The 24,086-nt window shown below is 42.1% G+C and overlaps 1 protein-coding gene across 3 annotated transcripts in view; it reads right to left on the bottom strand.

Moving 5' to 3' along the window:
* Positions 1-13,640, bottom strand: part of egfl6 (EGF-like-domain, multiple 6) — a 90,404-nt gene extending 76,764 nt beyond the window's left edge. For all 3 annotated transcript variants that reach the window (XM_072584863.1, XM_072584864.1, XM_072584862.1), the window contains exon 1: positions 13,407-13,640. In XM_072584863.1, coding sequence (XP_072440964.1) covers positions 13,407-13,480 — 74 coding nt within the window. In that variant the 5' untranslated portion in view covers positions 13,481-13,640. The remainder of the gene's footprint in view (positions 1-13,406) is intronic.
* Positions 13,641-24,086: the final 10,446 nt, after the last annotated feature.

The following is a 24,086-nucleotide window of genomic DNA, read 5'->3' on the forward strand; positions in this document are numbered from 1 at the left end:
ACCATGTGACCATGCTGTGACTCCTCCTGGGTATCTGACATTACAGGATCACATTGCACTTAGGGCCTAAGGACTGCTATTTTCTACAGTGGCATTGTGATTCAAGGGAGCTGGACTGGTGCACATTATGCACAGATGTGGGCTGCACAGGTTGAGCAGAAGAAAGACTAGTCTTTTTGTCCAACTCTTTTCCACATAAATAATACCAATTTCATGTGGGAATGAGGCAACCTGGCAAACTAAATGAGAGAGGCGCTCTGATCTGGAAAATGATCCTAGCAGTTGCCTCCCATAATCCTACTGCAGTCCTGATCTGTACACTGGAAGGATGGCCTGATGAAGCAGACAGTTGCTGAGAGCTTAATCCTCAGAAAAACTGAGCTATCTCAATCTACTCACACCTCCCATAGGGAACCAGTGACATTTACATACAGAATACACCAAAAATGCGGCACAAAATCCATTTAGCTCAGTTAGTTCATGTTAGTTTTCATGCTTGACTCAAGGCTCCTCTTATTTTTTTCTCATCTGAATTTGCCATGGTAACCGTCTATTCCCTTCCCTTTCAAATGCCTTTCTGGCTTCCCATTAAATCCTTCAGGTAACTGCTTCAACCTCAAGCGAGTCCCACATTTTCACCCCTCAATGTGTGGCAACATTTCTTCTGAATTTCCTACTGGCTTTCTTCGTGATGACCTTACAGTGATGGCATTTAGTCGTGCTTCTCCTCATAAAAGGAAGCATTCTCTCTGTATCCAAGCTATCAAAAACTTTCATAAATTTATGGATCGCTGGCCCTCAGCCTTCCTTTTCCAAGTGAGGAGTCCCAACCTGTAAGCTATTCTTCATATGTAAACCCAAGTATATTGTCCTTGTAAATCTTCTCTGCACCCTCTCTAAATCCATGTTGTAACACAGCAATCAGAAATGTATGCCATTCTCTAAGAGAAGTACAACTGCATTTCAGTACACACTTAGCATACATTTTCATACCATACCTCTAGAAATAATACCTACAGCTTGGTTTGTTTTGTTAATAGCCTTGCTAACCTGTGGCACAACTTTAAGTAATTGGTGCAATTGTAATCCAAGATCTCTTTGTTCCTTTATCCTACCCATTCTTGCATCTTCCAAGTAATAGGTGACCTCCTTATGCTTCTTACCAAATTTTTCTGCCTCACATTAATCCGTGCTTCATTTGCCAATTTGCCCATTCTGCATGTTTAGAAATAATTTGTTGCAGTTCTTCTCAGTATTGACTGTCCTCCTGATTTTAATGTCATCTGCTAATTTAGGAAAAGTGTTTTTGATTCCAAAAATTAGAAATCACACAACAGTGCTATTCAGCAGTATTGCTTTTGGCAGAGTAGCTTCTAGCACATTTAAGTATTCAGAAATTGTCAGCTTCAAAGGCACATTGTGAAACCTGCTGCTTGTTTAAAGGGAGCCTTTTGTAATAAAGTAGCACATTTCCCTCTGAAGATTCCTTTACTGGAAGAAAGGGATGAAAACTTGCAGAAGAAGAGGGTGGAGGTTGGGCAAATGAAGCAGCTAATACAGAGGGAACACTTGACCCACAGATAACCACACCACAGTGTTCACATATAATAAAAATCCAATTTGTATTTGAACTATAGGCAATGCCTGAGAAGATGTTGTTTCCCACCGACTGCCACAATAGAAATATTCCAGCTTTGGAATCCCATTGTGGGTACATACATCTGAAGATACAGCCTTTTCTGTGAGTGTGAAGGTGATATTAGAACAAAGCTTGGAGATGCTTGCAGACTGCCTCTATGACACCATTTATTACTGTTTTAGACAGTTCAAAGATAACCTGGTTATCCCTGAGTTTATTCATTTGTACACAGACCCACCAAAACACACAGAGAGAACCATTAACTTGTTCAGAGTGACTGGAAGCTCCCATTCTGCCCTTGGTACCAATCTTATGGCCAAAAAGACCTTATCAACTTCGCAAACTGAAATGAATTTCATTCCTTAGTATCTAGATAGTCAGTGATGCTCAACTCTCATTATGCCTGTCAACGCACACTCTCTAGGGAGTAGCCACTAGTACATTTATTCACACACAATAGAGGATGCCTCAATTGGAACAATGTCATGGTTGGCTGATAGGAGAGCAGGAGCAGCCAATCCAGCCATGGCCAATCACTTATTTTAGGAATCTAAGGACAGAAGCCAAGAGCAGAATAATTTGTGGAAACTGTGGCGTAATGGTATTGTCACTGGACTAATTATTCATAGGTCCCAGCTAATGATCTGGGGACTTGGATTCAAATCCTACTATGGCATCTGGTAGAATTGAACTCAGTTAATAATATTTTGAATTGGCAGCTAGTCTCAGCAATCAGGGCAATGAATCTGTCACTGTTGTAAAAACTTTAATGTCTTTTAGGGACGGAAATCTGCCATCATTACTGGTCTGGCCCAATTGTAACTCCAAACCAACAGCAATGTGACTGATTCTGCATTGTCTTCTGAAATGGCTTAGAAAGCTATTCATTTTTAGGTATGCCTGATGCTGCTCCTGGCATTTCCTCCTGCGCTGTTCATTCAATTGGGGTTGATCCCCTGGCTTGATGGTAAAGGTAGAAAGGGGGATGTGCCAGCCCATGAGATTGTAGATTATGTGAAAGTAAAATTTTGCTGATTCTGATGGCCCACGGCATCCCAGGATGTTCATTCTTGTGATGCTAGATCTGTTTGAAATTACCATTTAGTACAGTAATAGTACCATACCACACAGTGGAAAGTAACCTCAATGTGCAGACCCTTCATGGCTTACTGAAATACTGGCCCTGAGACACAATTTAACTAATCTCCAGGACTGGTGTTATGTTACTTGTACACAGAGCATTTTGATAATAGGTGCAATGTCAGCTGCCTCAAAAGATTGGCAAGATTTACTAATCCTAGTTTTAATTTTAATTTTTCAAAAGCAAGTTAAATTATCTCAACGTACAGACTATTCACAGAACTAAAATGGGCTATTCAACCCAAAATGTGTCATATCTTATTTCAACGAATCCCACAGTATATCCTCTAATCATTTCTCCCTTGTCTTTATCTACCTTGCCCTCAAATAAATCTACATTCTTAATCTCACATACTTCACGTCTTAACAAATTCCACAAGGTATTTACATAAACTACTTATGCAGCAACAATATCACAGACTTAACACATCCTCTGGTTTACCGTTTACTGTTATTACACGATATTACATAACTAACTGACTGAAGACGACACACTGACTCCATTATCTGGAGAGAATGATTGAAGGTAAGCCAGGTATCTTTATGTTGGTATGTTGCATTCCATCACATAATTGTCTTAATGGTACAAGACTCTATGAATTAGAAGCTATGCTGTTTCTGACATTTGACTTGGAGATGGCAGCACAGTGGTTCACTGGTGCTGCCTCACAGCGCCAGGGATCCGGATTTGATTCCACACTCGGGCAACTGCCTGTGTCGAGTTTGCACATTCTCCCCGTGTCTGCATGGGTTTCCCACAGTCCAAAGATGTTCAGGTTAGGTGGATTAGCCATGGGAAATGTGGGGTTACAGGGATAGGCTGGGGCTCTGTGAGATGCTCTTCAGAGGATTGGTGTGGACTCGATGGGACAAATGGCCTGCTTCCACACTGTTGGGATTCTACGATTTTATGGCAGATGAGGGAAATATGGTGCCCTGCTTTGCTGGAGATCTTGCTGGATGGGATGCGGACAGGCAGGATATCCTCTTCCCTAGGACCAGCAGTGAGGGCCACCAGACTATACCTGGTCTGAGGCTGATTCTCCCATGTCTGTGCAGTCTCAGCCATCCAAAGGAATGCATAACAATGTATGAATTTCTCAACTTCACCATAGGTGCCACCATCTTCTCTCTGCTATCTCTGTTACTATACCCGCTTTGCACCAAGGCTTATACACTATCATTTTATGTCATCACTCACGCCAACCCCCGACACCACTACCCATCTGCACTGCCTACTAACTGGCTTTTACCTATTAAAAGTTACAACTTTGCCACTTCCATCTCTCCTTACAGCTGCCTTTCTCTCATTCCAGGAAGAAAGTATAATACAAGAGGGCAGAAAGAGACCCAAATGGGTGGTAAGCTGCCTGACATTTGGGCCTCTGCCCTTATGAGAAAGGATACTGAATAGGATTGCCCTGAATGACTGACTGACCCTGTCCATTTTGTCTGAACTAAATGACACAGCAATGAAACAGCACGGTGAGCTTGGTATCACTGGCATGAAAAAACAAGGCAAGGCAGAGATGCCATGAGCATCCAGCTAGGCTTAGAGTGAGTTTGTGCTATGACAGCAAGTGAAGTGGTCAGAGATACAACCTGGTCCAGTCTATGAGCTGGGTAGGTGTCCCTGAGCACAATGTCCTTGCTGCAATGAGAGTTGTACCATGTACCATGAGAGTTCGTAAAGACTGATACAAGTCAGATACTAATGTTTGTGGAGGTTGTGTGGGTAGTGCCACAGAGCATGCCTTGAGAAGTTGGTGCCCGATGTCCAACATGGGCACTGTTCTCAGTCAACTGTGAGTTGAAACCATAGAGTGCCTGCTATGACATCCATGTCGAGAGTTCTCGATTTCTGGCTTGCTTGGTAGGATAGGAAGCAGAAAACTTATGAGACAAGTTGCAGCATTAATAAGGAATTTAACAAGTGACAATCAATTTTATTTGCCAAGTTGCCATTGCCTGATGAGAGACTCGTCACAGCATAGGAATTGGAATGAAACAATTGCAATGTCAAAAAAGGTCTTGTTGAGCTTCTTGTCAAATTTTGCCACAAATCCTGCCATAGCCCACATCATTCAGACCTCTGTAAGAAGATTCATGTTTCCATTCCACTGCTGTGAGCTGGTGGGAATTTGTATCATGCTCATAGTTAGGTCTTCAGAGAATTGTACTGTCACCTGCTTGATAGCTTCCTTAGTTGTTGGACTATGGCCTGGCCAACAGATAATCCAGTTGCTAATCTGAGGACACAATATTCACTGAAAGCTGTTCTAAATGTTGATATTTCCCATGACTCCAGAACAAGCTGTGTGACCCATATTCATTCTTTGTATTAAGCTTGGAAAATGATTTAGTGCTTGAAAATGTTGGATTAAGCTCTTCCATAGTAGAAATTGTGTTTGGATGACTTTTTACTACGTTGTTCATTTGTCTTGGATCTAAACACACATAAATAGTGTCATTTTTCTTCCAAATGCAAGTAATGGGACTGCAACATTCAGTACAACACTCCAGACAGTGCTGCTTTGTACCATAGATCCCAATTCTGGATTGAGCTTTTCCTGAATTTGAAAGCTGCACTTATGTGGAAGACTGATACTTGCTTGGTCATCATCTTTCAGATGTAATATTGCATCATCATTAATGTCAGCTGACATTGTTAGTCAGATGATGGTTAAACGCAGTGTTGCGATTTGCAATCTTTGGTGTCACAATTGATTCATTTGTCATCTTATAAATGGTGATAATATGATGACCCATATGGAACAAAAATAGAATAGAATTAGTTTCAGCAACAGTTTCAAAGGTTTCAGATGTCCACTCCAAGATTTTGTATTGATGTTTAAGACAGGCAATGTAATATGTGTGATATCAGACCCATTGCACACAGTGAAGTTAATTTGAGTGGATTCACTACATAGTGCCAGTTTCTAAATGCATCTTGCATAAGGTGTGTAAAGGAATGAAACCTGCACTTGTAACAGTATTATATACAATATCTTTCCACTCACCCTCACTCACTCCGGTCACTTGCGCCAGTGTCAATTTTGTTATTTGGTGCATGTTGCGCATTCCTTTTGGGGTCTATCACTTGAATGGAGATAAAAGCTTCAACTTTTCTTTTGGCATCGATATCATGTGTCAAGTTGACTACCTGTACTGTTTGATTGGGGTGGGTGAGTGACAATACTGTGGCTACTTCTTGGATTTTTGTTATCGTGCGTGTGTGACATGGACAGGTCTTTGCTGGAAAAGAACAGCAGGTCAGGCAGCATCCAAAGACCAGGAAAGTCGATGTTTCGAGCAAAAGTCCTACATCAGGAATCAGATCTTTGTCAATCCCTAGCACTGTTCCTTGGTCAGCTCTCCTTCACATCCTGCTGCGGTGCATTGCATTGCACTTTGGAATTCTTGGGATGGTTAGGCATTCTACACAATTTAGCCCAAGACACTCTAAGAGTCATACAGTCATAGAGATGTACAGCATGGAAACTGACCCTTCGGTCCAACCTGTCCATGCCGACCAGATATCCCAACCCAATCTAGTCCCACCTGCCAGCACCTGGTCCATATCCCTCCAAACCCTTCCTATTCATATACCCATCTAAATGCCTCTTAAATGTTGCAGTTGTACCAGCCTCCACCACCTCCCCTGACAGCTCAACAGTGGCCTAACCAATGTCTTGTACAGCCACAACATGACCTCCCAAATCCCGTACTCAATACTCTAACCAATAGAGGAAGCATACCAATGGCTTTCTTCACTATCCTATCTACTTGTGACTCCACTTTCAAGGAGCTATGAACCTGCACTCCAAGCTCTCTTTGTTCAGTAACACTCCCGAGGACCTTACCATTAAGTGTATAAGTCCTGCTAAGATTTGCTTTCCCAAAATGCAGCACCTCGCATTTATCTGAATTAAACTCCATCTGCCACTTCTCAGCCCATTGGCCCATCTGGTCCAGATCCTGTTGTAATCTGAGGTAACCATCTTCGCTGTCCACTACAGTGGACAGTTCTTTGAGAAGGTGACCAAGGAAGTGGACGAGGGTAAAGCAGTAGATGTGGTGTATATGGATTTTAGCAAGGCATTCGATAAGGTACCCTATGTTAGGCTACGGCAAAAATTACGGAGGTATGGCATTGAGGGTGCATTAGAGGTTTGGATTAGGAATTGGCTGGCTGGAAGGAGACAGAGGGTAGTAGTTGATGGTAAAGGTTCATCTTGGAGTGCAGTTACTAGCGGTGTTCCACAAGGATCTGTTTTGGGACCATTGCTGTTTGTCATTTTTATAAATGACCTGGAGGAGGGGCTTGACGGCTGGGTGAGCAAGTTTGCGGATGATACAAAAGTCGGTGGAGTGGTGGATAGCGAAGAAGGATGTGGCAGGTTACAGCGGGATATAGATAAGTTGCAGAGCTGGGCAGAAAGGTGGCAAATGGAGTTCAATGTAGCTAAGTGTGAAGTCATTCACTTTGGTAAGAGTAACAAGAAGATGGATTACTGGGATAATGGTAGGCTACTTGATAGTGTGGATGAACAGAGGGATCTTGGTGTCCATGTACACAGATCTCTGAATGTTGCCACCCAGGTAAATAGTGCTGTGAAGAAGGCATATGGCATACTGGGCTTTATTGGTAGAGGAATTGAGTTCCGGAGTCCTGAGGTCATGTTGCAGTTGTATATGACTCTGGTGCGGCCTTATCTGGAGTATTGTGTACAGTTTTGGTCGTCATACTATAGGAAGGATGTGGAGGCACTGGAACGGGTGCAGAGGAGGTTTACCAGGATGTTGCCTGGTATGGTAGGAAGATCGTATGAGGAAAGGCTGAGGCACTTGGGGCTGTTCTCATTGGAGAAAAGAAGGTTTAGGGGAGATTTGCTAGAGGTGTACAAGATGATTAGGGGTTTAGATAGGGTTGACAGTGAGAACCTTTTTCCGCGTATGGAGTCAGCTGTTACTAGGGGACACAGCTTTAAATTAAGGGGAGGTTGGTATAGGACAGATATGAGGGGTAGATTCTTTACTCAGCGGGTTGTGAGTTCATGGAATCCCCTGGTATGGTGGACTCTCCCTCTTTATGGTCATTCAAGCAGGCATTGGATAAGCATATGGAGGTTATTGGGCTAGTGTAGGTTAGGTAGGCTTCGGTCGGCGCAACATCGTGGGCCGAAGGGCCTGTACTGCGCTGTATTTTTCTATGTTCTATGTTTTCTATGTACACCTCCAATTTTGGTGTCATCTGCAAACTTACTAACTGTACCTCTTATGCTTGCATTCAAATCATTTATGTGAATGACACAAAGTAGAGGACCCAGCACCAATCCTTGTGGCACCCCACTGGTCACAGGCCTCCAGTCTGATAAACAACCCTCCACCACCACCCTCTGTCTTCTACCTTTGAGCCAGTTCTGTATCCAAATGGCTAGTTTTCCCTGTATTCCATAAGATCTAGCCTTGCTAATCAGTCTCCCATGGGGAACCTTGTCGAATGACTTACTGAAGTCCATATAGATCACATCTACCGCTCTGCCCTCATCAATCCTCTTTGTTACTTCTTCAAAAAACTCAATCAAGTTTGTGAGACGTGATTTCCCACGCACAAAGCCATGTTGACTATCCCTAATCAGTCCTTGCCTTTCCAAATACACGTACATCCTGTCCCTCAGGATTCCCTCCAACAACTTGTCCACCACTGAGGTCAGGCTCACCAGTCTATAGTTCCCTGGCTTGTCTTTACCACCCTTTTTAAACAGTGGCACCACGTTTGCCAATCTCCAGTCTTCTGCCACCTCACCTGTGAGTATCGATGATGCAAGTATCTCAGCAAGAGCCCTTCTGGAACATAACACGTATATGATATGAAATGCTGGCCACTGTCTCAGTGGGTGAGGTAAGCTGTCCCTCATATGTGTTTTGGATATTTTCCAGATGCTATTGATGGCAGCAATAGCTTTTCAGTGTCAAGCAGTTCCAGATATTGCTGGCTTGCCACAATTGCTTTGAAATTCTGTACTCCTTCGGGCAGAGCATCAATGGTATTTCTTTAGGTTTATTCAGAAGAGATATTCTGAAGGCGTTAATAGCTGTAGAAGCAATAACTAGTTCCATAACGCTTTCAGCAAAGTTATCTCCGGTGAAATCAAGTTCTGTACCCTTTGTTTTTTTACTGAGATCCGTCTATGAATTGATCATTTGTTCCATTTGGCAGTTGTTGACATGAAGTGAACTCAATCTTGAGTAACATAAAGTTGACTCAAACTTTACATTGATCTTCTAAAATTAGAATTATTTTGTCAGATCATTGTGGTCATTATCAACATTAGCGAAGGAATTTATTCTTCTTAATCTTTTCTTGACCGAAGTGTGAAGACGTTTGATGGGCTGTCATTTGTTTTGTTAACTATCTGTTTTTATTATTTCTTAAAATTACTGACAGAATATTGTTATGCTGACAGTGAGATATTGGTTTTCCATCTTTCTTTTGCATTTTTCTGTCCTTCAGAAATTGTGAGGCAACATCTATATTGCTGGGTAGTGCCTTTCCAGTTTCATTATATTTGTCATTCTCTCTTCTTTTTCTGGTATTATTAAAAATTGTCTGTCAAAAAGGAAAGAGTGTTGAAATAGTGCATACATTTCTTTAATTTTTATGCCATCCTGTGAAAAGAAAATAACAGATTGACTGCACCAAGATTCCTAGTTTCTGAGGCGCTGTTGTAGCCACAGTATTTATGTGACAAGTCCAGTTCAGTTTCTAGTCAATGATAATCCCCAGGATATTGATTTGTGGGGGATTCAGTAAAGGTCAAACTTTTGAATGTCAAAGGGTGATGGTGAGATTTGCTCTTTTTTGAGATTGTCATTGCCTGGCAGTTGTGTGGTCCCAATTGTTACTTACCACTTGCCACTTTAAGTCTGGATAATGTCCAAGTCTTCCTGCATGTGGATGTGGACTGCTTCAGTATCTGAGGTGTTGAAAATGATGCTGAACATAGGTGAATATCTCCACTTCTGATCTTATAATGGAGGGAAGGTCATTGATGAAGCTGCTGAAGATGGTGCAGTCTAGGAGCCCGAGGAACTCCTGTACTGATGTCCTGGAACTGAGATAACTGACTTCCAATGACTGCAACTATTTTCCTTTGTGATTGGTGTGATGCCAATCCACGAAGATGCCCCCGATCCCCACTGACTCCAGTTTTGCTAATACTCCTTGATGTCACAGTCGTCAAATGTTGTTTTCTCACCAATACAATTCAGCTCTTTTGTTCATGTTAAAACCAAGGTCAGGAGCTGAGTGGCCCTGGCAGAACCCAAACTGAGCATCAGTGAGTAGGTTATTGCTTAGCAAGTATTACTTGAAAGCACTGTTAATGACCCCTTCCATCACTATACTGGTTATCGAAAGTGGACTGATGGAACTGTAATATGTTCTGAAGAAAGGTCACTGAACTCAAAACGTTAACTCTGCTTTCTTGCAGATGTTGCCAGGCATGCTGAGTTATCCCAGTAACTTCTGTTTTTGTTTATGATTTCCAGCATCTGCAGCTCTTTGGTTTTCTGTAAACAGTCGAGTTCAATTTCTCCTACTTAATGTGTAGAGGACATACCTGGGCAATGTTGAAACCATTCTGGAACAGCTTTGCTCTGGGTCCATTTGTTCCTGGTGCAGTACATTCCTGTGTGACACCTTACACACATAGCTTCCAGGATACATCTGTCTTCGCAGCCTTACCGCTGCCAACACAGCGATCTCCAAAATGGCATTGGAGATGTACCTTACATACCTTGTCTGAACTTCATCGAACCACATGTTCAATCTGTAACAATTCAATGCAGCTTGCAAACCAGAGTGCAACTTCCTTTAAAGAGATGCTGGCTGTCTTTAACTAACATCAGAGCCATCTGATTTTTGGTCTCATAAGCAGAAATGAATAGTGCAAATGGAATTCATGGTATCCCTTAACCATTTTAATGAGCTCTCAATGTAGTCTTAAAGTGATGTCCAAGATGCTATGAATAAACTTACCAACTGAAAACCTCACTAGGCACCCCTGCCTCATGATGCACCCACATTGTCACTCTTACTCCTTTGCACATATCTCCAATTCTCTGCTTATTTTCACTGCAGTGGGACCTCATGACCCTCATAGAAGCTTTTGACCTTCTCTGCAAATTGTTGCCAGCCCCTTCTTTCTTCTGCAAATTAATATCCTTACCCAGCAACTGGTCAACCTGTCAATTTGATCTATTTTCAAGAAACCACAAGAAATAATTTATCACATGGTTATATCGTTAACTAGCCTGAAGTTTGCATGCTCCCCAATGTTTATTTCCTTCCTTGCATCCACTTGCCTCACTGCAAAGACCAAGTTGAATGTGCTGTCCCTCTTAACTACAACTTTATGCAAAAATCTGAAACAAAGGCTTTGCTGTAATTCTTCTTCTTGCATTTTTCTGCATGTGACAATAAAGCAAATTCAATTCAATTCATTGTTTGCACATAATAATTCAAATAATTGATCATTCTTATGTACTTTGAAAAGTACATACTTAGACTTATCAGAAATTGACTGCTTTATATTATGATGATACTACATATTTAAGAGGTGTATTTGTCTTTTTTCTTTTATGAATGAAGGTTGAGACAGAGGCACTAAGCACTCTACACAAAGCCAATAAAGTAAACAGCTTTTGAGGCCTTTGGTTTTTTTAATAGTTGGAGCAATATAAGCAGCCTGAAGGGGTGCTCAAATCCCACAGAATCAGAATTTTTAGTTTTCGCTTTCTGCAATTGCTGGGGTCTTGCATTTGGATGTGGAAGCTTGTATTCCTCTTTTTTGATATAGCTAAAACCTGGGGTTTTCTTCCTGCTGCTAGAATTATATGTGAGACAATCTATTTTACTGCATTTGCCTTTGCCAAGGGTGTATTTATAGGATGTTACTACGTTGGAACAGTTAATTGGTAGAAGTTAATATATACATTATTTTATTAAACATTTGATAGAATTACAGTTAAGGCAATTCTATTATTTTTATTTTGTCTGTACTTTAACTCTCGTGTGAATATAAAATGTGTTTTGTTTACATTTGAGTAGCTTGACCAATCAAATGGCATCTGGAATGCCATGCCTTTCATGTAACTTAAAAATAAGAAAAAGTTAGGATCTAGATGATCTTCTTAATTTATTTTGAGAGGGTTTGATTTGGTCCATAACAATATTCTTTCTTCCTTTAACTCGAGCAGAAAATGTTGTGCATTCTTACCTGAGATCTGTGTTTGCTCTCCTGTTTCATTCAGAGATTGTGCACAACTAGTCTACTCTTAATTAAAACTCCGGAGAGTATCACTTTACTTACAGCCTATGGTTCTGACAGCTGTGAAAACGTTGAGAATTGGCACTGATCCCTTGAAATGAAGGTCAACACAGCAAATTACATACACTATCCATGCACGGGAACAGGAAAGAGTTCATTTGATATCTTCAGCCGTTGCCACATAAAACACCATAACATTCATTCACATCAGGAGTGTGAAATAACTTAGTCTTACAGAAAATCAGCATAGCATACATAAACTTAATACATCTGTGTAATAGCAAGTGAGAAACTGCTGTTGGTTGGTGTTTTCCCCTTGTTTCTATCACTTCATGCATTCAGATCCCAGTGCAAAAGGTTGAGGAATTTAAGGCAAAGTGAACAATACCCAAAACCACCCAGATCATCATTCCACAATCTTTTACCCTATTTCAGTAGACAGTATTTTCCCACATCAGTCCTTACTCACAAAGCAGGTCACTGCTCCATGATGAAATGGGGAGCTCTTGCTGATTGTATTGAATCAGGCACACATTAAAAGCGTTCTTTTCGTAGGAAATTACATTTAATTTACAAAAAAAACAATTGACTGGTGTTTAAAAACTACTAAATTGTTCAGTAGGTTTCTAAAAATAATTTTCAGTTTTTTTTTCATTCAGATGGAGAAGAGGCTAGACACCTGTATTAGAAAATGCTTATTTTAAAATAGATGTTAGATGTATTTTCAGCTATATCATTAAGACTGCACAAGATGAGCACCTTTGATGAAAAAGAACAGAAATAGTCATCTTCTATATCACTACTTGACTCTGCTGGCTTATAGAAGATTAATGTTTATAGTTATGCAAAGTATTTTAGGGAAAGCATAAAGGCAGACCTGCCAGAGAAATCCCAAGTGTTCTTTGGGTACAATTTTCTTTCTTGCCCAAACTAAACTCCAACTTACTGGTTTAGCATTTTCCCAATCATTCGAGGCAAATGCACACAGAGTTTAATGTAACATAGTTCAGACAATCCTAGTTTTGTTATTTCTCTGACAATCTAAAAGTAACGTTTATGGAAGTGAATAGAACCCTATTAACACTTGATAGTGTCTAATTTTATAGACCAAATTGAAAACTGCTTCAGAGAGTCACAACTGCTCATTGAATAAAAAGTTTTAATCAATCTGCCACTTTTAGTTTGACACAGACTTTCTGGTTTGAATCAGCGAATCCGTGTAATTTGAATTAAATAAAAATCACTTGCCTAATTTCTTGTTTCTGTTTCATTGTTAACAACATTGTTCTTACCTGTTGCTTTCTGTTTTCCCACTAACAGCAAGTTCTGCAAAAGCTAACAGACTTATCCACGCACTCTGCAGCATCTTTCTCTTTAAGCTCTTTATAAAATACTCCACTGGGTAAGCACAGTCTAAATACTTCCAGCTGGAAAGTCTTCAGCTTCTTTCTCTGTCTCTCTCTCTCTCACACACACACTTTCTCTCACACACTCAGTGCTTCTGATGGTGACACTACTTTACTGAAAGGATCCCCAACCCCCCTCCCCGCCACCCACCCCCCTAACTGTTCCCTGGTAGTTATGTAAATGATACAGCCTGACAAGTGTCAGGAAAGCACTCGATGACGTTACTGCTCTCAGGATTGCCTGCAGTTCTTGGGGTGGGGTGCTGAAGTGCTGGTTGTGGGGGAGGGAATACTGGAGCATTATGAATTCCTGAGCTGGGTTCAGTAAAATGAATTGCTGTGGGGCAGGTGGGTCAGAACCAAAGGGCTCCATGCCCTGCCTCCCAGACACAATACTAGATTGATTTATACAGTGCTCTCTGCTGCCCAGTCAGATGGAAACCCCATGTAAATTTTCTTCTGTTCTGGCTTCTTAAATTAGTAACATTTTATTACTAATGTTCAAAGGAGAGCAGGACTGTCAATCTTCATGACATTTCATATGAGGAGAGCACCTTTAGAAGCATTGTTTTAGAAAAATTCACAGCAAGTGTAGAAATGAAGTGCATAGTTTACCCAGATAGGTGATTGATTGATTGACAATTTGTTTGATAAAGTGATTGATTGATTATTCTTCGACACAATTAGATTTCAGTTTGTGTATCCTCAGCTTATTCTTAAATTTGTGGACTGTAAACAGCTTTTTTTAATGTAGTGAAACTATGACTTGCGTTTTCGTAAAACTTGGTTTTATTTATTTCATCAGTTCATCCCATCAAACCCCTTCCCCTCCCACCCCCTGAACCTTATACCTCCCACATATTCATCATCTTTGTCCCTGTTTTGAAGGCAGTGATTTAAGCTGTGGTTCAGCTCCATTGTCTATTTTGCCATCTCCTTTTCACAATGTGAATTTAGACAACAACTTCACTGACAATGCAATCTGAAGAAGGTTCACTGGACCCAAAGCACTAATTTTGTTTTCTCTCTACAGATGCTGCCAGACCTGCTGAGGTTTTCCAGCAATTTCTGTTTTTGTTTCTGATTTCCAGCATCTGCAGTTCTTCTGTTTTAATCAATGCAATTACTATTTTACTGAAACAGTTAAGTCTCCCAGCAGAAGCCCAAGAATGAAAATCAGGAGTATATTTCCTCCAATGGTACTGTGCTTGGTTGTACATCTGGGTTATTGATGCATGAGTGAATACTTGGTGAAGAATGACTATGGGGAGGATGATACAAGCCTGAACTTTGTAGGCACCTGGCTTCAGCATCTTGCTCCAACGGTCAGCCATGTTGGAAGCTGGGCTCCAACATCTTGGGTGTGCTCCCTTAGTACTGCCATGCACTCTACATCCATTAACATTGGCAGCAGACATGTGCCAGCCGCTGTGAGCCCTCACAGTCCATTTCCTATCCACTCTCAGGACATTTCTGCACTTTAATGCTGCATTTCAAGCTGCAAGTGGCAACTGTGCTGCAGTAAGGAAGCTGGTTGCTCAGGTACACATGCCCAAATTTAGGTTCTGGTCTCTTTGTTTGGTCTCATCCTGGAGCCATCCTGGATACTCAAAGCACCCTGCCTTTCATCTCCCTGCCTTGCCTTGTAGTGCTTTTCCCCCTCGGCCAGAGATTTCATTTTCATATTGCTGCTGTCTTGCCACCTGTTTAGTGCAGTCACAAAGGCAGGATATTTGTTATGGTCAATGTAGAGAGATTGCCTTCACTTAGTTGTCCCAATACAGCAAGTTAAGAGCCTATCTTCGATACCAGTTCAGAGTCTGCTCAGGGTGATCAGAGCCAGGATCCCATCTTCAGAAGAGAATAGCAGCCAAATAGCGGGCATCCTTGCCTGCAGTACTCACTCTTGCACCGATAACCCAGACATACAATCAAGCGCAGTACCATTAGAAGACATTTACCCCTGATTTTAATTCATGGGCTTCTACTCAGAGATTTAACTCTGAGGACAGGTTCAGTAAAATAGTCATACTGCCCTTTCTGCCCTGTTGTGGGCTGTTTATCTCCTGGAATTATGGAAGATGGAAATGGGTGACATAAACACTTACTATTGGTGCAATTGGGGAGATGGCCTGAGCAAGTGAGTAGGGAGTGCAGAGGGAATGCAGGGTTAATGCTATCACAGGCTCAGATGGGTGAGGCCGAGTAGGGAAGGCAATAGTGAGAGTGGGAGAACAGGGGCCTTGATGGGAAGTGTGTACAACAACAGACAGAGTGAGTGAGTGTGAGCTATCTGGAGGGATGTGGTGGCCCTTGTGCTGGTGGAATGGAGAAGGTCATTGACTTTCTTGCTGCAGTACTGTGCATTCCTCCAGATGCACTGACCCAGGCACCAACCTCGAACCAGGCTGGCATGGTCTGGCGTTGTGACCTCCTCTGATGGCCCTATGGGAAGAGGAATTTCCACGTCTGTGCTACCCTATCCAGCAGGACATCCTTCCCACAGAGTGGAGCACTGATCACCCCCTGTCCGCCAGGCCCAGGAAAAATGTTAGGAACCGTGCCTGGCAGCTCTGGACTGACCGGATTTGTGTGGGTGTACACATTTAAAGATAGCACCTTCACCAGGGACGTCAGTCAATCTTGGAATTCCTGGTGAGTGGCGATTTTTCGGGAACGACGTGTAGCAAGACAGCGGGTAGAACTCATATGCAGTGAGCTTGGTGAGAATCAATGAGAAGTCTGACTCGACCCCTCAGAAAGAGTTACTCCACCAAACTCAATACAACTGACTCTTAGCCAAAAGAAACCTTAATGATCAGACAGTAGAATCTGGCTGTTATGTCTGTGGAAGAAGTTCCCAAGCAGCAGCATGTAGATGAGAAAGAAAAGCGAAGGAGTTTGCTCTGGTGTCCAAGTCAATATTTATGCCTCAACTAATATCTGAAAAAAGATAACAGCAGCTACAACACTTACAGAGCCAGCATTATATATTGCCTTTATCAAAACTGGATTTAAACCTGGTGGGAAAGAATCCACCTGCAGCTTCTTACAAAAGATTACAGTGCATGACTAAAGAAATTCATGGGAAGACTCTTCCTTTCTGGTTATTGGTTTAAATATTCTCTGCAGACTCTGATCCTCTCACTGTTGTCAGCTATCTCTAATTACCTCTAAGCAGACTAAAAAAGATAGCTCGGAGGACAATCATTAGAAGAATCATAAAATGCTGCAAATCAGAACAGGCCATCCTTGACACAGGAAGTAGGGGCTTGTGCTTTCCAAAGTACGAGTTGTACTGGGTTTTTTGCGGGGATTCTTGTTGCAAGGCCAAGTGAGATTTCTCTCAGTATAAAGCATCACATTAACAGCATTCCTGCCTTTGTGTCTGTGCTAAACAGAACAGCAAGGCAGAGTAATATGAGCCTGGCATCTCTGCATGAAGGGGCTAAGTCTATAAAGGCAAGGCAAGATAAGGTAGGGATACTGTGAGCATCCAGATAGGCTCAATTAAGTGAGCATTATGACAGCAAATGAACATGCTGGAGATGTATCCATGAACTGGATACATGGCCCTGCACGCACAGTGTCCTTGCTGCAGCATTAATGTGATGGTTGACAGTGCAGCCTGAGGTGTACCATTGAAGAGCAGAAGCATCCTGTAAGTGAATTGGAGATATGCCATTGTGGGTTGTTAGAGGCTGGCACGTGTCAGATGCCAACCTATGGATGTGTGGTGTATGGGGCCAATGCCCATGGAGCTAGGTCTGAGATTTTGGTGCCCAGCATCCAATGTTTATCTCTTTTTTGAGCAAGCAGAGAGCTGAAGTCACCAGGTACCAATTTTGATTTCTGTGTTGAGTTTTCTTGATGTCCAACTTGTTTGATATGCTTGATAAGATGGGAAGGTCAGTATTAAAGAGGCAAGTTAATAAAGCATTTAACAAGCAATAATCCCCCTTAATTGGCAACTCAACACGTTATTCATCAAAACACATTATTCATCTGGAGTGAAGTATTCTGAATAGAGATAGGTCTTCAATGCAAGGGGCCTAACAGGGAAGGCAGATGAACTCAGGGCATGGTTAGGAACATGGGACTGGGATATCATAGCAGTTACAGAAACATGGCTCAGGGATGGGCAGGACTGGCAGCTTAATGTTCCAGGATAGAAAAGCTACAGGAAGGATAGAAAGGGAGGCAAGAGAGGAGGGGGAGTGGCACTTTTGATAAGGGATAGCATTACAGCTGTGCTGAGGGAGGATATACTCGGAAATACATCCAGGGAAGTTATTTGGGTGGAACTGAGAAATAAGAAAGGGATGATAACCTTATTGGGATTGTATTATAGACCCAACCCCCCAAATAGTCAGAGGGAAATTGAGAAACAAACTTGTAAGCCTTCAGAAATGAGATAACGAGCATCCAGAGAAAGTATATTCCTGTCAGGGTAAAAGGGAAGGTTGGTAGGTAAAGGGACTGCGGGATAGCTGAAGAAATTGTTAGGCCACTGTTGGAATATTGTGTGCAATTCTGGTCTCCTTCCTATCAGAAAGATGTTGTGAAACTTGAAAGAGTTCAGAAAAGATTTACAAGGACGTTGCCAGGGTTAGAGGATTTGAGCTGTAGGGAGAGGCTGAACAGACTGGGACTGTTTTCCCTGGAGCGTCGGAGGCTGAGAGGTGACCTTATGGAGGTTTACAAAATTATGAGGGACATGGATAGGATAAATAGGCAAAGTCTTTTCCCTGGGGTCAGGGAGTCAAGAACTAGAGGGCATAGGTTTAGGGTGAGAGGGAAAGATATAAAAGAGACCTAAGGGGCAACTTTTTCACATAGAGGGTGGTACGTGTATGGAATAATCTGCCGGAGGAAGTGGTGGAGGCTGGTACAATTGCAACATTTAAGAGACATTAGGGTGGGTATATGATTAGATTAGATTAGATTACTTACAGTATGGAAACAGGCCCTTCGGCCCAACAATTCCACACCGACCCGCTGAAGCATAATCCACCCATTCCTCTACATTTACCCCTTTACCTAACACTACAGGCAATTTAGCATGGCCAATTCACCTGATGTGCACATCTTTGGACTGTGGGAGGAAACCGGAGCACCCGGAGGAAACCCACGCAGGCACGAGGAGAACGTGCAAACTCCACACAGTCAGTCGCCTGAGTTGGGAATTGAACCCAGGTCTCTGGTGCTGTGAGGCAGCAGTGCTAACCACTGTGCCACTGTGCAGACCAAAGGCTGCATAGGAAGGGTTTGGAGGGATATGGGCCGGGTGCTGGCAGGTGGGATGAGATTGGGTTGGGATATCTGATCAGCATGGACGGGTTGGACCGAAGGGTCTGTTTCCATGCTGTACATCTCTATGACTCTATGACTCTCGAGATAGGACTTGCTATATGCCTCATTCGAATCTCACCATAGCCCATATTGCTCTAACCCCTGTACTGCTGCTCCTGCTGTGTTTAGTCTGTGGTAGTCCAGTGTGCTAGCTACATTTGTGCCCATCGCAGGAAATGAGATGGTATTTGCTGAGCGATAAAGCTTATCTGCTGTTAGCATTTGGCTCATAAATGCAGTGGCCTTCTATGGATACAGGGCATCTCTTCGTATTTTCCATTTTCTTGACCAAGGTTCCTAGGTCTGTGTTGGAAATAATAAGAGCCCACCCTCTCCTAGTTGTGAAAGGGCAGATTCACCTACTGCATGACTGCCAGCATTTGATCCAGCCACAGTGCACCTCGGCTTTAAAAGGTACTGACTAGCTCTTAGAAGGGCAGGCTTTAGTTTTAACTGATGCTGGCAAGTTACAACATCGGTGCCCCATGCTGATGTTGGCAGTCAATAAGCAACAGAGTCAATAGCATATCACAATCCACGTGCCTGTTTTTTTGATGATTTGCAAGTTTTGGACTTTTCAATAGTTTCACATGTCATGATTGTCATTGAGGAAGGTGTGACGTTACGGCCGGTCATTATTATATCTATAAAACCTTTTTCTCCTATAAATCGAGGAATGCTCCACCCACTGTTGTTATATATAGTTGTTTTATTGTGGAAAATTATTGCTGTACCATGATTATTCCATCTTTAACTCCTCATAATCATTGACCACACAGGATTATTTAAAATAAATGCTATTTGCCGACCGCAGATGTTCATTGTCACATTGGAGCAATAATGAGTCTCCACAGCTTGACCTTTGTTTTATTGTAAAATGCAGATTTATTGCTAGATGCCAGGGGTGGGGGTATTTATAAAATGTGTATTTAGCTAGAGTTGGCAATGATATACAGAGCACTAAATTCAATGATCATAGTTCATGGAAGACTGATTAGAATACTTGTGGATGGATCTCGAGAGAAGGGCTCACTTTTTCCTAGTAATATATCTTCAGATGTACAGTGTGGTTTGAGTGAATTTTGCAGCAGTTCTAACATGCCTCTTTGGGCAATAAATGTGCATATGCTAGAATTCTCAGCTGTTCCCATTAACTCATGGCATTATCATTAAAGGCAAAGGAACATTTTGAAAGAGAGTCTGCCAAGGATTGGAAACCTATGCTGTTTCAAATGAGAAAACCCTTAGTAGAGAATATCTATGGATGGTTCATAATCAGCGATCTCTCATGCACCAGGATCAGAGGCCGTCTGCCTCTTTTGTAGCGATTGTGATTTTCTGCTCACTTGAAATAGGTTAACGCTATTGTTTGGAATTTTTGGGATCAGTATCTTTCAAGTGCAATACAATGTCTGCAGCCAGTTGTCCATCTATGTTCCTTCGTAATCAGGGAAGCAGAATGGAACAAATGGCCTCTTTTTGCCTGTAATTCAGTAATCTGCACTCTTATCTATTGAGACTGCATGCTGGGAGCTTCAGAAGATTTAACCTGACTTATTATGATACTTTCTTACAGTCATTTGCCCCTGGTTAGTATTATGATTCTTTCACATGCTTTCTGCATGGGTGGGAGCACATTATTTTCATCAGGATCTGAGTCAGTGATGTGACGTTTGAATAACTTTGCTTCTCCAATTATTTTTTTCAGTTACATTTAAGGAAAATTTGCATGGCCAAGGAGAAGTTACAGGAGGTGATGCTCTCCTGTTTGCTGGAAAGAAGATCATCAACTTATGAGCTAGACTGTTTGATGTCAAGGGTTCAGGGGTCAAGGACTAACTCAGAGCTGCCACTCATCTGCCTGTCCATTGTTTTGAAATCTATAAGAGTTTTCAGGATGAGGCATAGCTGCCCAGTTGGGAGACTGACCCCACAATGGGGTGGGATCCTGTTTAAAAGACATTATATCCAGGGTGTCCTTTGCTGGTATTGAATGACAGCTCCATGTTTGAATTCTCTCCAAAGCAAAATAAATACAGGATTCTTTCTCAGTGTGAGTTCCCCTTCACTGTCCTGCTGAAGAGATGGAGATAAATTGGGGGCATATTGTAACTTTGGATAACATGTTAAAAATGGGCCATTTCACTTTAACTGCTCATTACCCATCTCTCTCAATTATTATCTGATGGATGCTAGAAAGCATTGTGCACTTCACAATGCATCATCAGAAAGTAAGATACCATTGCTTCTATGTTTTATTGAAGCTGGATACAAAAAAAGACTAATTTTGTGTAAAAGAATATTGCAAAACATGATTCAATTTGTTCTATATAGTATTTATTATTGTACTAATTTATTTCCTTCGCTTTAGCTGAACTTTCAGAGCTCATTTCATTGTATCAGAAAGAGAAAGATAAAGTGAAATGTTATTTAATTTCTCAGAACACACTTTGCAGAGCTAATGCTTCTGTGTGGGAGTCAGTCATGTATATTAGAAACTTTATCCCTGTCATTCAGTCAAGGGAACTTAATTATCCTTTCAATGTACAACTGAAATAACAATGGTAAATACACAATATGCTTGCACTTGGCAGTACCTGTTCAGCATACCCCCTAGTGTATGGTAAGAATGCACTGCAATATCTTTGACAGATAAAGTGACTATGAGAAATGTTGGGGAAGCAGTGAATTCAACCATCAGTATCCATCATTAGACCACCTCATCCATCGCAATATAAAACAAACTGTGTGGAGATTTATTTTAACATCTGCTAGTGGATCATTTGTGGCTCTCCTTTGGTTACATTAGGGCTTCTAAGTCAACAGAGAGCAGCAATATCTGTTATCCGATGGCTGCAGTTTGTGAATTTGTATACTCCCTCAATTTTAACAAACTGTTGGATAGTCTTGCAGATAACGAAATACTTAAATTAAATACAAAGATAAAGATAGGGTCAATTTTAACCCCTAGTGAGTCTCAGGCAATCAAGAGGCAGGGAAAATGCAAAATGAGCTTACAGTTGCAAAGAGAGCTTGATCAATTGGATCAATAGGCCAAGGAGTAGCAGATGGAGTTTAATTTGGATAAATATGAGGTATTGCAGTTTGGTAATACAAACAAATTCAGGGTTCATACAGTTAATGTTAAGTACCTTGGGTAATGTTGTAGAACAGACAGACCTAAAGGTTCAGGGGCATAATTCTTTGAAATTTGCTTCACAGGTAGACAGGTTGGTTAAGAAGGCATTTGGCGTGGTTGCCTTCATTGCTCAGACCTTTGAGTTTAAGCATTGGGATGTCATGTTCAGGTTGTACAGGACATTAGTGAGGCCTCTTCTGGAGTACTATGTCCAGTTCTGGTTACCCTGTTAGAGGAAGGATATTATTAAATTGGAGATGGTTCAGAAAACATTTACAAAGATGGTGCCGGAAATGAAAGGTTTAAGTTATAAAGGTACGTTAGATAGGCTGGGACATTTTCACTGGAGTGTAGGAGCTTGAGGAGTGACCTAATAGAAGTTTATAAATTCATGAGGGGTGGTGGGAGGGGGATCCAAGATGGTGGCGATCTGAGCAGGTTTGCCTCACTGAGCTCTGCACATCAGCCCAACAGTAGTGATATTTTTATGACCATCACTTTACTTTTTTTTGGAGAAAATTTATGTTAAATGATTGTGAAACCATTTACATCCATTTGTGGTGGAGCCTCGATTGTCCGAACAAGATGGACAGGGAATACTTTGTTTGGATGATCGCAGGAAACGAGTCGTAATCTGAGTGTCGGTTGTTCAAACATTTCTTGATTATCTGGCAATGCACGCCATAATGCCATTTAACTGATAAACGAATGCTGGGTTGGCTGGAGCCATTTTTTCAGGGCCTTGAGATCTTGTTTGGATGGTCTGGGATTCGGATGGTTGATGTTTGGATAGTCAAAGGTCTACTGTAAATCCTTTTGAGCGAGCGAGAATGGTGAAAGCATTCAGCCAAGCAACAGTACACAGGACACTCGCCGAGGGCATTGGGCGGGCCAGTGACTACGATTGCAGATGCAGCTGCAGCTCCCTCGGCAGCCGAGTAATAGGTACCTGCACAGCAGAACGTTGCTGAAGAACTCGTGGCAATCTGAGGAATGATCAAAGAGTCCATGGAAGACAGTCATACTCAGCTGCCGGCTTCAGTCATACTACAAAAGCATGACAAGGAGTTCATAGAGTCGTAGAGATGTCCAGCAACCTGTCCATGCCGACCAGATATCCCAACCCAATCTAGTCCCATCTGCCAGCACCTGGCCTATATCCCTCTAAACCCTTCCTTTTCATATACCCATCCAAATGCCTTTTAAATGTTGCAATTGTACCAGCCTCCACCACTTCCTCTGGCAGCTCATTCCATACACGTACCACCCTCTGTGTGAAAAAGTTGCCCCTGACGTTTCTTTTATATCTTTCCTCTCTCACCCTAAACCTATGCCCTCTAGTTCTGAACTCCCCCACCTTAGGGAAAAGACTTTGTCTATTTACCCTATCCATGCCCCTCATAATTTTGTAAACCTCTATAAGGTCACCCCTCAGCCTCCAGCGCTCAGCCCCAGTCTGTTCAGCCTCTCCTCAGATCCTCCAACCCTGGCAACATCTTGTACATCTTTTCTGAACTCTTTCAAGTTTCACAACATCTTTCTGATAGGAAGGACGCCAGAGTTGGGATGGCTCGGGACACAAGTTGAAGAGGTTGAGTGGTAGACTGCGGCATCAGAGACCAAGGTTGAGTCCTCGGCAGGATGGTTCCAGGCCCTCAAAAAACATGTCCGGGACTTGACTGAACAGGTCGATGATCTTGAAAATGGAGGTAGGAGGAAAAATAGGCTGCCAGAGGGAATGGAAGCTTTTTTGAAGGCTGGCTGCCACAGTTTCTTGGCTGAGCTGCTGAGGTGGACAGGATGATGGTTGACAGAGGTCATTGGGTTGCAGTGCGCAGATTCGGTCTGGATTGGTGCCAACCCCCCACCAAGTCCTGGTATGATTTCAAAGCTACAGGGACAAGCAGAGAGTCCTGGAATCTTCAAGAAGGATGGGGAAAGATCCACAGGTCCTGACTTATCAGGGAACTAAGATAACTTTTTTCCAAGACTTTTATGTGGCATTGATCGGTAAAAGGAAATAATTTGATGAGGTCAAGAGAAAGTTAAGGAACCTTGGTATTAAATATTCGATG

This window comes from Chiloscyllium punctatum, chromosome 15, assembly GCF_047496795.1.
Source record: "Chiloscyllium punctatum isolate Juve2018m chromosome 15, sChiPun1.3, whole genome shotgun sequence".
Classification (NCBI taxonomy): domain Eukaryota; kingdom Metazoa; phylum Chordata; class Chondrichthyes; order Orectolobiformes; family Hemiscylliidae; genus Chiloscyllium; species Chiloscyllium punctatum.